Source organism: Stegastes partitus, unplaced genomic scaffold (assembly GCF_000690725.1).
Source record: "Stegastes partitus isolate 25-593 unplaced genomic scaffold, Stegastes_partitus-1.0.2 Scaffold90, whole genome shotgun sequence".
Taxonomy (NCBI): Eukaryota; Metazoa; Chordata; class Actinopteri; family Pomacentridae; genus Stegastes; species Stegastes partitus.
In genome coordinates this window covers 280,493-296,163 of record NW_007577821.1, presented here as the reverse complement: position 1 = coordinate 296,163, position 15,671 = coordinate 280,493, and the positions used below count along the sequence as shown (strand labels likewise).

Here is a 15,671-nt window from a genome sequence, read left to right as displayed (position 1 = left end):
TTTGACTTTAGTGTTGTTTTTAATGACTTCGCTAAAATTGTTGTTTTGTAATTGTCATTGTTTCACATACTCCTAAAGTAATCACAATACTGTCCTTGTTTGAACATGTTAATCAAACTGCAAGTAAATAACATATTTTATATTTATTGCACATACACACACACATGCGCGCACACACACACACACACACACACATATCTATATTGTGACTTTCTAACTGCTGACATCTGAAAATGTATGCAATGAAAAGTGGAGGCTTTCTATTGTCTTCATTTTAATGAACTAAGCAACAGGAAAGTCATTAATGGAACAAAACTGTTAATGGTGTCTTTAGAGAAGATAAAGTTTTAAAGTAACATATTAAAAGAAATGAAATCCATCAAAATTAAACAAGAAATCACCTCTGCTTTATGGATATTCTTTTTGAAGGCTTTTTCCTTTAGTGTTCTAAAGTCTCCCTCCACTCCCACTGACTCAGAATATATTTCACTCCTTGCCAGTGCCATCGATTTAAATATCAAACACCAATAAAAGCCACCTCTTTGGGTTTGCTTGAGCTCCACCATGCTGTGAGAGGAAGGTGGGTGGCACAGGGCGAAGTATCTTGGAACTATTGAGTCAAAATATTGATGGAACGGAGCCAGTCCCCGTGACGCTGCAGCCAGAGACTCATGTTAATGTTCTCCAAGTTACATCTTGGCTACACAGACATGTCTATTTATTTCAAGTCGACTGAGCATGAAGTACATGCTCTTTTTCCAGCACCGCCTTCACGCGCCTGGAGTTTTGCATGGTCACTCCAGGGAGGTGCACGATGACCACAGCTTTATTCTGTTGGCCACTGCAGTTTCAAATGAACCACTGGGGGTTGAGGGCCTTGCTTATGAGCATGCTAATGGTGATTTCAGATTTCCTCGCAAAAATTTTCAGCTAGTCTTGACAAAATGTCACTGGTTACCCTGTTACTACCACTTCACTTCACATCTAACCAACAATTCACACTGCAAGTCGGGTTGGCTGTGCACGCTGCTTCCTATACAGTAGGAGGATTTATTACAAAGCTGCCTCTACTGAATGATGAACTAACTCTCACCCAATTATACAGTGGCAATTAACAGATGTTAAAGAATGCTAATAAGCTTAGGATAATAGCTCAGAAGAAAAACTATTGCATGGAAATAAACGTTTTATGAGGTAAATATGGAAATGTTATCAAATTTTGGCGCATACAAGAGTCTTGATATTATATTTACAGGTGTAGATAAGAAAAGATTTTGCCTAGGTCCACATCTCTGAATACAACAGTTGAAAATGAACATATTAGCTTTATACTTGCATAGAAAAAATCTTAACACTGCTAGTAAAAGTACTCAGATCTTTTATTAAGGTGAAAGTAGCAATACTTTATCATAGAAATACGACTGGATCTTACTAAAGTAAAACAGTGTAGCTGTTCCATCAAAACACACCAAAAGAACAGTAACAGTAAAGGTACTCTCTATGCAGAATGTCTAATTTGACAATAATATTTGTCCATGTTGATTGATGCATCTTTATGTGAATTTTACTTTAATGTTGCAGCTGATATAGATAGGGCCAGTTTGAACTGCTTCACAATATTGCTGCTGAATTGATTAAAAAAAAAAAAAAAAAAAAAGCTTCCTATTTTATTTGCCAATTGTATTTTTTATAACAATTTGAATCTGCAAAGTAATCAGTGGCTTAACTAATTGACAAATGTTGTGGAGTAGCATCAATTAAATTACTTAGCGTATAAGCACCTTTAAACTCTGCTTAAATACTGTACTTGAGTAAGCATACTTGTTAGTAGTGTTTAGTGAAAAAAAGAAAAATCATGATGAGAACAAAAAAAGACAAAAGACAATTAATATAACTGTATAACTGGGCTGTAGTAGATGCGCTACAATTTAATTATCTAAATCTGCTTATTGCTTTATTGGTCCCACAATACCATGAGTAGGACAATTAAAGCAAAAAAACATCACAATTATTTGTAAAAACCAACAACAACGAAACATTAAGTTTCTATAAAAAAAACAACAGCAAAAAAAGATTACATTACCTAAAGTTTCATTTTTCCTCGTAGGGAAATTAATATATAACAGCAGTATGAGAAAGCTCTTTGTTGCCATGACAACAAATTGCTAAATCTGGGCTCATTGTGTTAGACCTGTATTTTTCACAGTAAACTATTTTACCTGTCATTGGACAACAAGCACAGGTTTTACCGGTAACATGCAATGTCTCTTACATTTTTATTTAAAACACATGTGCAGTGTGAAGTACAACAGTGTTGTGGCACACAAAATACTACTAAACAAATAAAGAGTGATATTCAATATGATTGAGTGATATATATCAGATACACACATATGTCAGTCCTGCTCCCAGTATTTTGTTTGTATTTCAGCTGTCAATTCTGCGGAGAAGATTTCATTGAAGACACAGGAAGTGTACACCCGACATCCTCAATCATAGCTCGTCTAGCAAACCTCCTTGATCCTCTCTCCTCAAGGTGCAATTTAGGAATTGAGACATCCTTTGTGATGATGCACCAAGATTGATATCTGGGTCACGGGCCGGAGGATGGAGGATGGAGGATGGAGGATGGAGGATCAAGCAGTCAAGGAGGCTGAAATCAGGGAAATTCGATGAGCCTTCTGTCTATTGGTGGCTTTCCACTGGTAGAACTTAGGGCAGGCGCATGGTGGCGCGAACGTTTATAGAAATGGTAATCAGCCGTTTCAGGCTTTCAGCTTCCATTGCAGTGTAGGATCTGACAGCTTTGACCCCAACATTAACTCAGAGTGTACCCAAAAACAATAAATAGCAGGAACTGAACATAACTCCTGTTCTGTGACCACATAGGAAACTGAACAATGGTGGGTTTGTTATGTAGGACTTGATAGCGATATTTGAGTGGAGCGCTTGTTGTCCATTCCAAGTTTAACAAATCGTTGAGACCCAGAAAGCAGTTTTTCAGGGCCATTCGGAAGTACCTACGATGGAGTACTTTTTTTTATTCAGCCCTGAGGTTCTACAGAGATGGTTCCTGTCACTAAAACATGCTCGAAGGTTCAGGCCACCCTAAAAGAGCCCCAAAGCTCCTGCAGTGGAAAACAGTCTCATGGGTACAGCCCATTAGTCTGAATAAGGCCTACAAATATCAACCCGACAGGCCTATCAGTTTCTGGACAAGCTCTCCACACTGTCAGTGTACTTTTTTTCCCCCTCCAACCTATGATACTTTGACAGTCACTCCATTTCAATGTGAACCTCCTCAAGAAACCGGCAAAGCAACAACTATATCATCAGTTGCTCTGTAGAGCTGAGTATTAATTATACTGTGTTCTCCTCATTTGGCCACTCATTTGCACATGTACTGTAAATGTCACCAGAGAGATAAATCGGAAAACAAAAACCCCAGCTCGTAGCCTTTGTGCAGCAGAATGTCAGAGGGAGCTTGTAAGAGATGAGATATTGGTTTTGGCCTGGCATAGATTCTGGCTCAAAGGACGTTCCCAGAGGCAATAAAATTTGTATGTCATCTGTGTTTAGAAACGTATTAGCAATGTGCCAGCAAACATTTTCCGATTTGCCATTTGTATTAATTTCTGGCAGGGAGCAGGATAATTTACTGTACATCTGTTATCAGCAAAGACTTTATGCAATCATGTATCTGAAACAGCACAGTATCATTTTGTCCAATTCTTCTCTAAGTTGTCTGCCTTCTCTAAAAACGACCAATACCCATGTAAAAGCCGTCTTGATATTTCTCCTTTCTTTTCCTAACTCAGTATGAACTTCCAGCCACACGTTGTTCTGACATCCCTTTTTTGTAGATTATTGAGTGGATTGAAAAGCACTTTGAGAGTGGAAAAAAAGCTCAACTCTCACATTCTCTGTGTGGCCTTTAAGGTGCGACATATAAAGGGGTATTTGTATTAATCGATCACACGCCAAGCCTGGTTGAAGACTGGCCCTAATAGTTGCTTGCTGTCATTTTGCAAGCAGCTTGTAAAAAGATTAGAGTAGCTCGCTGGAGTAAGGGCACATGAACAGCAAAGTTCTGCAGCCGGCAAAGAAAATAAATCAATTTATCCCTGATGGTGGTGCAGTTTGGGAACATAATGCCTAACAATGATGGAGTTTGGACACTTCATACTTGTCAATGTGAAATGGGACTGTCGTGTTGCTAATGATGGTAATGTATGTTGTGCCTCGCCTACTATAGTAATCCTTCACTCTGTCTCACTTAAATGCATCTCATTGTCTGGCATATTGCATTATGAACGCCACTGGGAAAAAAGAAAGGAATTTATTATATATATATATTCATTCATTTGAGAAGCAAGTTAATGGAAAATCCATGTAACCCTATTCATTTCTTCCTTTTGTCACAGGCGATTGTAACTTTGAGAAGCCACTGGCAGCATGTGGGTACAGCCAAGGTCGAGACGATGACCTTGACTGGGAGCAGGCCAATACTAGAGAGAAGTCTTCATCAGATCCATGGATGCCCTCAGGTAAGGATGGTGACGCTAACTCAGTAAAGACATTAAATGATTACATCACCATACTGAGAACCCATGATTACAATATAGAGACACTGACACTGGTTGTTTTATGTGAAAAGCAGTATCTTGCTATGAACAAAGTCTCTTTTTACATTTTGTAAACACATATGAAGGTACTTCAGAAAGTGCTCGGCCTCACCAGAAATCATCACAGGAGACTGCATGGTTAATTACATCAGTAATCTGAAAATGGCAACTACACAAGTGGGATTTCAGTTTGGAAAACAGAAGTCAGATGGTGCAGGTCAGGTTCGTAAGGTGCATGGGGCCACAGTTCAAGGCCACATTTGGCTGCTGCCACCTGTGCTGTATGGATGGACTGTCCTGGAGCAACAGCATGCCGGCTCAAAGCTTTACTCTCCTTTTTTCTTTGCTTTAAACATTTGGATTTTTCGTGGACAGTGATATAAGGCTTTTACTGCAATTATGCCCAAAATAGGAGTTATACCCCTTGTCTTCAGGTAAGGCCAAGAACTTTTTGAAGTAGTGGATCACACTATAAAAATGGTTTTCAAACCAGTGACTGATTACCTTATGTATTTTCTAATTTTTACCCTGTCTCGATTTGCAAAAGCCAATTAATTTCATGCCATGCAGAGATTGCTCCAAAAGTTGTATAAAGGGTCTGAATATGGAAGAAGATCAGCTGCCTATGACGTCTGTCATATTTAGGAGTATGTTTCAAAAAATTTGAAAATGGAATATTGCACTTGGCTCAAGTGGGCAAGAACTGTATATGCACAATGATAAATATTCCAAACAAGTAACTAATTTGTAAGCACATTTTCATGACATATTTTCTCTCGGTTATGTTTTTTTCATCAGAATGAAATTGAAATTAATGACCAACTGGCCAGCGAAGTCTGATGATGTAGGTGTTCACACGAGACATTTTTCTCATTAGGCTTATAAGTCTGACTACAATTGGAATATACTGTAATACTCCATGTAAACAACTTTAGTGTTAGAGAGTAATACATTTTAATTACAACTTATATGTGCATATACCGCTATTTAATCGTGTAAGCATCTGAAGAGAAAGCAATATTTCAACATTCTGCGCAGGGGTTCCAACACTACTTCCTTATTGTTTAGTCATAATTTGGGATGTTGATGTCAATAGTTTCTACAAAAGTATCTGTTACACAGGATCTGAAGTGAAACAAAAAGCAACATTTGATATCAAACTAGTCAGATCCATTTTAATTGAAGAGGTCTATCTGTCAGCCACATATTAAAATTCATTAAAATGCTTTCCCTGAATTTTGTGTCTGTCGCACACAATTTGTCTCGTTAATGTTCCATTGATCGCTTTTCATTTGATTTGAAATGCAGAGATATCACCTCCACTGAGCACAAGGCACCTAAGGAATTAGACTAATGGAATGACACCCCCCCATGTTTTAACATAGGTAGCATTACAGACTAATGGATATTGTTTTCCTCCTTTATCTGACGCCTAATCTCACAAAGGCTGCATCACAGATAGATTGCACTGGGCCCCTCAGTGACAGGGAGGGAATTAATTAGCAGGCCTTCACTAATTTTAAGCAGTGCCCAGTGCCCAGACCTGTTTGTGTGTACATCAAGATGATGTGTGTTGAACTGCCCCAGAGAAATTACTTTCCGAGGAGGGGGAGGTGCCTCCTTTTTCTATCGCAATTGATTAATGTCGGGACACATGGAGGCCGGGCAAAGGTGACACAGAAATCTGGAAAAGCCTTGACCTACAAATTAACACCTGGCGCACCGTCTAAATTTAACATATCTGATTAAAATTCCATGTCTGGTTAAGAGGTGTCTCTGATTGTGCCTCCTAGTCTGAGTACACTTCAGATGGGCTTGTTTTCTACCTGCGCATCTTGAATTGTGCGTAATTAACAGGTTGCAGCTCTTTCTCCGATTCACAGTGTGAGCACTCAACCTGCTGCGTGAAATTGTAATCTCTCCTCTTTGACCACATTGAAAGGGATGTGAAATGTAGTGTACTTGACGGGTGAAATTGTTTTATGGCTACTAGAGAGGGGGTTGATGGGTAAAAATGCATTTAGGTGAAAGCCACACTGGTGGAAAAAGCTATCTCACCTCTGATTGCTGCCTTACTCTCAACCCGCACTTATGAATCTTCACAAAACGACCTTATCATACTCACAGAACAGATTGTTATCCTACCTGCTGTGCCAGAATGGAAATGGAATTGAAGTAGGCTCAGAGCAGAGAACAGCAGGCATTACTAATTTAAATACCTTTTAAAATTGGCTGTAGACTGTATCTGTCCAAATAACGGTGTTCTTAATTTCACTGTGAATGTTCGATTTAAATGATGATTAAGGTCTTCCCTGCTCTGGCTGAGCAAATCAAATCCTTCTAGAAGAGGTTTAAATATCTAGCGCTCATATAAATTCCAGAGTTTTCAATGATTTTGCACTTTATTGTTCAAATTTATTGCCTACACTCAGTGCCAATGTAGGAAGTGGTGTGCCCTTAATTTAGTGAGAAGGCAAAGAGGCCAGTAGTGTTGCGTGTTTGGCTTTTTTTTGATTTGGTGTTCTTTTTTTTTCCTTAACTCTAGTGTTACCTTAACTACAGTTTATTGTAGCGCTAGGAGATGTAGCTGAAAAATGTATCACAACAATTATTTCAGTTGATAATTATTGATCATTTTAACGACCTATCTTTGAAAAAGACTAGAAGAAAAAAAGCTATTTCTAATGTAACCACTTTTGCTTGTTTATCAAGCCACACAGGTAATAATTTTATTGTTATCGAAACAACAGAAAATAGACAAACAAATATACATACCAACATAAAAATAAAGGATAAACGAATGATTTCACCTTGATACACATTAAAATAAAGAAGGCAAGTACAACTCTGAGGCACACAGAGGGCAACCAGGACAAAGCTGCTGCACTGTCCTGAGGTTAATGTTGGGATTGTCTGGCCAGGACCAGTGGATGGGGAACCAGCACCAGCCTCCATGTGCACCCCAACGTCAAGTTCATCAGCCCTCCAAGCAATCTGCTTAGGTGGAGGTGGTGGGGGGGAGGTCAGTGTTGTGGGTGTTTTTAGATGACAAAATGTCTTGCAAGGTTAAATGCTGATCTCAGCCAAAGGCTACGCCAGGGAGGGTCTGCGCTAACAGGTGATGAGAGGCTCAGACAGTCATGGACTAGTGCCCATAACAAAGCCTGCATGGAAGTCATGGTGAAAGCAACAGAGGGTGAAGGGATATGATAGGCTACTGAGCCAGGGAGGGGGTACACTTTAGGTTTGTGTATGCAACCAAACTTTGTGTTTTTGTTATGTTCTTTCATTGCAGTTTGCATCTAATGTATTACAGCAAAACTATTGAACATTCTGATGAACAGTTTTATTATTGCTACTGATAAAATGTCTATCACTGGTATATATTGCTATTGTTGGATTGCCAAGGCCTACTGCCATGATCCAGCTCTTTCTCATACAATACCATATTGTAGCATTCATGTGCAGATTTTGTAAAAAGTAAAAATGTAAAAAATATTGGCACTGGAGGTTAAAAAAAAAAAAAAAGAAATCCTTAAACATATAACCAAGTTTGCAGTTGTTGTGATGTTTGCCTAGGATTGAAGCTCAACTATTTGTAATTTGAACCTGTATCTGTTACTTGAATGCCACAAGAAGAAGTTGATAATATTAAAAAGCAGACTATAGGCACGAGTCCTTTATAAGAAAATGCCACATTCATTATACAACTATATGACTTCTTCATTTTAATAGAGGTTATTAACCTTCAGACCTGAAAGCTGCACACTATCTATTATGTGTATGGAGAAATATGTTTGAAAGGCTTGTGAAATCAGTAGGAGACATGGTGAATTAAGGTGCTGCGTCAGTGTGGTAATATGTAGAATTCAGTCGTTAGAGGCGTTAAGCAGAGCTTGATGTCAGCCTGCTATGGACTCTCTTTTATCCTACAAAGTCATAGTGCAATGAAAGTCATAATTGGCCCAATTTCACTTCAGCATGTAAATAAAAGTACCAAAACAGAAAAGTGAAATGAAATGCAACAAGGAAAACAATCTTTCTGGTTAGAAGAAGAGACAAACAGTGCCTGAAACTCTTGGTTGTTTATGACGATCTGCTCCCTACCTAATTGCTATGTCTGGATGGAGAGTCGCCTTGTTTATCCCTTCATACAGCGCTGATTGCATGCTTTGGCTCCTTTTAGGGTGGTTCAGCCCAGTTCTGAGGCTGTGCATGTCTGCTTGGGCATTCCCCAGTGCGTTCCTCTCCTAAGCCAACTGGAGAAACCCCTGGCAGATCTGTCACTAACTCTCCTGTTATTACCACCAAACTCATCTGTCCTGGATAGTGATAATAAAACCATCTCAGCTAGTACTCATTTTGCTCTGGAGAATGGAGCTGGATGCACTTCCATCATAGCCAGGCACTGGCCTGGATTGCACATTATTTGAAAACAAAATTCCCACACTTGAGTCAAAGAGATTTGTACTACGCCATAAAACTAATTTTTCCTCTCAAAAAACTAATGAAGCTGACTTGATGAAGAAGTTTTCAATGTGGTGTGGTGTGGGGGTGTCCAGATGCCGTTAAGGAGGAAGCTTTTTTTAGTGAGCCCCAGCTGGTGCAGAGGCTGCCTCTTCTCTGATGGTGTCACGGATGTTGCTAGCAGTAGGCTACCGCTCCCTGGCTCTCCCCTGAGACTCGTTTTAGGGAATAATGGCAGGAGGAGGAGAAAGAAGGTCCTCTAACTGAGATTAATTAGGGTTTTTGTATTCTGCTTGGAACAATAGAAAATGCAGCTCTCGCTAAATGACTTATTGTTTTATACTTAATGTCTGCCCTAAATATGTTTCAGGAGGGAAATTGAATGTTTTTGTCTCACTGTTGCACAGAGTCTTTATTTTGAAAGCTTGTCATTTGTTGATAATGACACCTAGACAGTAGTGGAAGATTGGCAGAATGAGGCTCTTCATAGGGTGACTGTGATCTTCTCTCATTCTGGTTCTTTCTTCTTCTTCATAATATGTTCATGCAAATCCAGCTCACTCTTTAACCCAGAAGGATGCCTATTTTTTAAGAGTTCAGCTGTTGCATATTGATAAGACAGATCATTGTAAAAAGCAAACTGTTCACACTTTGGCCATTTCAGTCTGGGGGTAATGAATTGAACAAAGCCCCTCTATCTTACCTGCACAATAAGTGTTGTTTATGGCGCTGAATGTGCTGTTCAAATGAAAGAAGAGAAGGCGAGCCACTTAAAATATGAGAGGAGAGAACACCCACTGACTGAAGGACGTCAGAAATTTAATCAGAATTTAAATCACATCAGCAAAAGATGGGATTTGCCATTGCAGCGAGAGCGGCACCATATTGTAAAATAAGCTAATTGCTTCTGAGCCATTCACAACTATGTGTGGAAATCACTCTGTACATGGTGTTGGCAAGGTTGTGAGGTTAAGGAGAAACCCCATTATATGATTAGGGGACAAAATGGAAGAGCAAATTACAACGTCTGATCAATCCATGAATTAATTCCTGAGTATCACATACTATGATTTTCAATTTTGCATGTTTGTGGAGAAATGTCCTGTGGGCTGAGCAAACAGGTTATCCATTACGATAAACAGGATTAGGACAGTACACTGCACTGTCATCATGAAGGACATATTTGCATTCAGTGCCTTTTCTGGATCTTGAATATGCTCGGTATGAACAATTAAAGCTAATGATAAGTGACTCACGTGAACAATCGCTGTTGTGTAATGGGTTTTTATCGGGAAAATGGGCCATTAATGACCTATTTACTGCAGAGGAGTGCCAATAGTGCATACTGCATATTAATTTGACATTAAGCCATTAAGAATTGCTGGTGATTGACATGCAACAACAAAGGGAACATAATAAGGGTCAGTTGTTCCACCTGAATAAAGCGGCGGGGCTGCAACGTGTTCCGCATGATGGACGCTTCTGGGTGAATCTTTTTGACTCTGTCAAAGAGACCTGCCAGGTCCTTCATATGGAGAGCCCAAACTTATTCAGTGTTATTTTATCAGGCTCCTTTCATGTTTCAAAGGACACAGGGAAAGTTCTGGAAAATTGAGTGGAGGCCATGGCTGTTCACATTAACAGCCTAACCCTCACAGCGAGAGCATTTTTGATTGGTAGCAGACAGTGAGAATAGCCCTGTCTTCATTGACATTTCGGAAGTGGCAGCTGTGCTTTTCTGCGATGGTGACCTCTGTGAATTTTATTAGCAAATGAGACTTGGAGGGTTTGGGTTTAAAGAGCGCCCCTTCATTCTGATTTCCCCCACATAATGATTTTCACAGAGTTCAGGACCTGAATGGAGGAGAAATAATGAGCGCTAGTCATTACTGCAAATTATATCCTGTGCTCAGACCATCACTCAACTCATAATTAATATAAATACCTGCAACCTATAGACTTTGATGATTAAGATTAGACAGTACCTTGTATGTGTGGAGTAAATTATATCAGTGTATTCCCATTAAAAAGACTGTCTTCCCTTTTTAAGGAGAGTAACGAAGGGTAAATGGAAAGATGTACAAATGTAGCCACTTAACCAGCTTGCTTGGGGTCTTTTGCTGCACCATCCATTATTCTACATGCTCCCTGTGCATTCTATGTAGAATAACGTGTCTTCAAGGAAATTTATTGTTTGTCTTTTAAAGTTGTATCTTCAGGGTTTTATATTCCTTATAGATTCAGCAGAAAAGAGTGACTAGGATTCATCTGACTTTTGTATTGGGCCGCTTCTTCACCAAAACTGGACTCCTCCTGCGAGACAGACTCTAAGGTTTTATTGCAGGAAATATGGAAAATAACACGTAGTCTTGTCACATTGTTGAAATTAAAAGCTGTCATTTATAAACTGAGTTTGTTTCATGAAAGTAGGAATTCAACTTCATTATGCCATCAACTGATTATAGCCATTACTTTTTGCCATTAAATGAAACTATTCAAACCATTTCTTTAGCAAATGCCATTTTTTGTCCAGTTTTTCTCTTAACAGAAGGAACTTTTCTTCCCATATGGACTGACAAAATCTGTAGCCAACTCCTAACTGTTCTGCCAGTTGAGTGAGCTGTCGGGCCGAATGATTAACCTGATGTAAGCCTTCCCTTGGAGTTTGTCCACAATTCTCTCTGTATTGCTCATAATACCATTACACCACTAAGTCTGTTATTTTGGATTACTTAATGTCCAGCAGAACCTCAACATGTGTGGGTCTATACACTTACTGGAAAAGATTTTATAGAAGAATGCACTTGTTAGATTGCACACAACCTTGCTGATGCTCAACTTTCAAAGCTACAGTCTCATAGCGGTTTAGGTTTATGTGTTTTCATAGATAGAAATAACAGTGAGGAAACCAACTGGAAAGTTTTTTGACATCCTTAATCAAAAAAAAAGGACAGCTAACAAAAGAATTTGCCATCAGAATTTTTGTGACACCTTCTAATTTATGGCCTCTGCCCACTAAGTGCTTAATCAATGTTATAATAGTGCATATATGATATAAGGTGTAATTATATAAGAATAGTTATGTGCATATCTCCTTTTCAGGCATTGGGTCCTCCTTAATAATGTCTATAATATTCAAGAATAGAGGCAGTCACACATTTCTATCTCAGCAGTGTGCCCTTCATTTCTAAAGAACAGCAACATGAATGTATGTAGCATCTGCAGCAGGAACACTTTATCCTTTACTCATTCATTTTTCACACCAGCCTCCATCTTCTCCATGTTCAGCCATCATTGTAATGGAAGGTGAAGGTGGCCTACATTGAAATAATAATAAATCTGTTCCTCTGAATACCTTAGACAATAGCTGGGCCCTGGCCTTTACGGAGTTGCAGACAGGCTTAGGGAGCGCCGAGAGCTCTCTATTTTTAATTGGTCTTGAACATGCCATTGTTAAGGCACAAGAGATAGAGAAAGAGGGAGAGAGAGAAAACACCCTTGTGCATCACTAGCACATTAGCACAGCACTAACACAGTGTCATTATAATTTGCTCTTAGTCTCACTGGCTAATTAGCTTGTCATGGTGCAGCAGGTCCTGCAGAGTATGTGGTCATTAGACTCGAAGAGCATAGAAACTGAATGACAATCAGTGTTCTCCTGTTATCATCTCCACTTCTGTTAGACAATGACAATGGCAGGATGACAAGGTTGGTGCACTGTCACTTGAAATACTGTATCCTCATATTTCACGGTGGTCAATAATGAGAAAAAGGACGATTTTTTTCCCCCCCTTGTTGTGTTAAGCTTCACTAGCCCGAATCAAGACAATTTGTGGGTCTAAAATTTGGTGACAGGTATTTCACAGCCCCATTGCTACGGTTCTGCATTCTGCCTGATGGTGAGGAATACATTTTCTATTTACATTAGTATTTCTGTCAAGTTATTTTGCTTAAATATTGATAGCTGCTGCAATAGGCATTATTAACCAGAAATGACTTCTTACACATTGTCCCTATTTTATTGATATTTCCCAACACACTAGTGAAAAAAAAAAAGAAAAAAGAAAGGGACCAGTGCTGCGTTAGGGATCTAATATTTTCCCTAATATTTTCATCTTTAATTACAACAAAGAGCAGTGCTGTGCATAAATCTTCTGCGCAACACTGTCACAACATGGCTGTTTGAAATGAATAGTAAACAGCCTGTTTTAATCATAGAGGAAAGCAGTGGTGCCAGCATCTTTGTCTTTGTAACATGAGCTGCAACTGAACAATTCATCAACTGATTATTAGTGCTGGTTCGCATCACACCAAGGGTTGCTGATGCCTCAAAGGGAAAAAACAAAAATGTTCTGGGCACCTGAGCAGATGGCTGGATGTTATTAAAGAGCCCTCAGAGCCCTCATATAGAGGCACCTGATTGAGGTTGGACAAACAAGTGTCTCCAAGTCAACTCATCTCCTGCCCCTCTCCATGTACTTTACTCAACTTCCTGCACAGCCTCAGAAATAATTATCCACAACATTTGAATCACAGAAAAGCCGAAAGTGAATAATAAATTAAAAAGCTGTGGGAGAACAGCAGTATTATGTTCACAGCAGTGAATCATAACACAATGATCATGCTGTGCAGGGAAATCTATACACAACATGTGAAGGCCACAGCTAATCACAACCGTAGAAAGTGCATTTTGTTATAATAACCACACTCCAACCTTCAGCTATGGTAAAACTACACAAAAGAGTCACTGTAAGAAGCCCTACATGTTTGAAAAAAATATAAATAATTAAGGTATTTTTACATTATTAATTTTTAAAATTATTATTATTTTTTAATTATGTATTTCCTTACATTCAAAAAACACTAATGCTATTCTGGTCTTTTTGTTACATTACATTCATAGATTACTCGCTATTCCTCAGTGGATGTTGTGGACTTTGGAAACAGTAATTGGAAAAATGTAAAAAAACAAATTTCTTTTTCTAGGGTGTTCAACTCCATCTCATGGTCTCTATCAGTGGATGGAGCTTGTTCAGTTGCCATGGTAATAACTCAGTTGTCATTGTGTAATCCAATATGAAACTGCTCAGTTGTCATGGAGACACAAAATTTCAAATTTCTATGCTTAGGTTATGTGACGATAACTTGGATATCTCCATGGCAACAGAGCAAGCTCCATGTACTGATGAAGATCATGAGATGTAGTTGAAAGTGCTAAAATAACAAATATTAATAAGAAAAAGCTAGTGACATTTTATTTGTCAAATTTAGATGATTCTTCCAATATTTTAATGTCATCATCTTTAGTGATTCATCAACACTTAAATGAATCACTAACTGTTTTGATGATTATTTTGAAAAAAAAAAAAAAATCTCTTAAATTTAAAATGTGATTATTTTCTGGTTTCTGTCTTCCTGTGTGACAATACGCTGAGTATCTTTGGGCTGTGGACAAAATCATTTTGTGCTTTGGAAAACACTGATCGTTATTTATTTTTCACCATTTTCTGACATTATATGTACCAACGAATATACCTAAGAATTGAGAAAAAAATCCATAAAGGAAATAATAGGTAGTTGTGGCTCTACTTGTCATGCAGATTGAGTCAATCCATATGTAAGACTCACATAGACTCATGGCCCAAACATCAGAGTCTGCATCTTCTGCATTCCATCTATGGCCTTATTTACGTGGCGCAATCTCACCACACTACTGCATGAATATACAACTCATCATCATTTATGCACGTTAACAAAACACGTTAAGATCATTTAAAACAACAACTGCATGTACCTGCAAACAAAGCCAATGAGGCTGACTTGGTCTCATCTCATCACAACTCACTGCTCCTCCTCCTCCACTCCCTCTCCTCCTGTTTCATTGTGTAAACATGACAGAACCCCCACTCATTATCTGAAGCTGGAGACAGATGGAACTGGTGAGCGTTACAAGTGCAGCACAACAAGACAAGTGGACAAGCTCGAGTCATTGATGGAACAAATAGGGTTTTGTGGGAGGCTGTGTGCCTGACACACTCGGGGACCAAGCCTGCTGGTTTAGTCGACGTTTTTCACCCTTTTTAACACCCTATCTGAGTGAATCACCATATGGTAAATTTACAGAGACAAAGATTCATGTTCCCTGCAGCTCTGCCTTGCATGCAGCAGTGTGGAGCTTTTTGCTTACAGGTTGCTTGTCTCACCTCAAAGTAGAATGTACCTTCAAAATATTAGCACATTACCAAAAAAAAAAGTATTTCAACTTAAACTTGAGTCTCTTTTGGCTGTGTCTCAAGTGCTGTTACAATTTGTGCCATCTCATTACCAAGCCAAGCAAAATAAGATGATGACAAATAGAATGTGTTCTGCATCTCCTTGAAAGTTTGCCAGTGTAATAATTCTCACTTGTGTTTTATTGGCAAGAGGGTAGAGAATTAGATTAACCTTTAATATTGAACCAAAGCGATAAAATCTAAATGGGGCTTTCTTGGCAAATAGATTTTAGCTTATTGATTTCTCATCATTTCCCTTCTCTCTGTCATTGAGGGAAAATACTCTCCTCAAATATCCACTGTTTTG

At 38.8% G+C, this 15,671-nt stretch overlaps 1 protein-coding gene across 3 annotated transcripts in view; it reads left to right on the top strand.

Annotated features, from left to right (window-relative positions):
- Positions 1 to 15,671, top strand: part of LOC103353947 (protein tyrosine phosphatase receptor type M) — a 169,666-nt gene that overhangs the window by 37,656 nt on the left and 116,339 nt on the right. For all 3 annotated transcript variants that reach the window (XM_008277149.1, XM_008277148.1, XM_008277147.1), the window contains exon 2: positions 4,425 to 4,547. In XM_008277149.1, the coding sequence (XP_008275371.1) occupies positions 4,425 to 4,547 (123 nt within the window). The remainder of the gene's footprint in view (positions 1 to 4,424; positions 4,548 to 15,671) is intronic.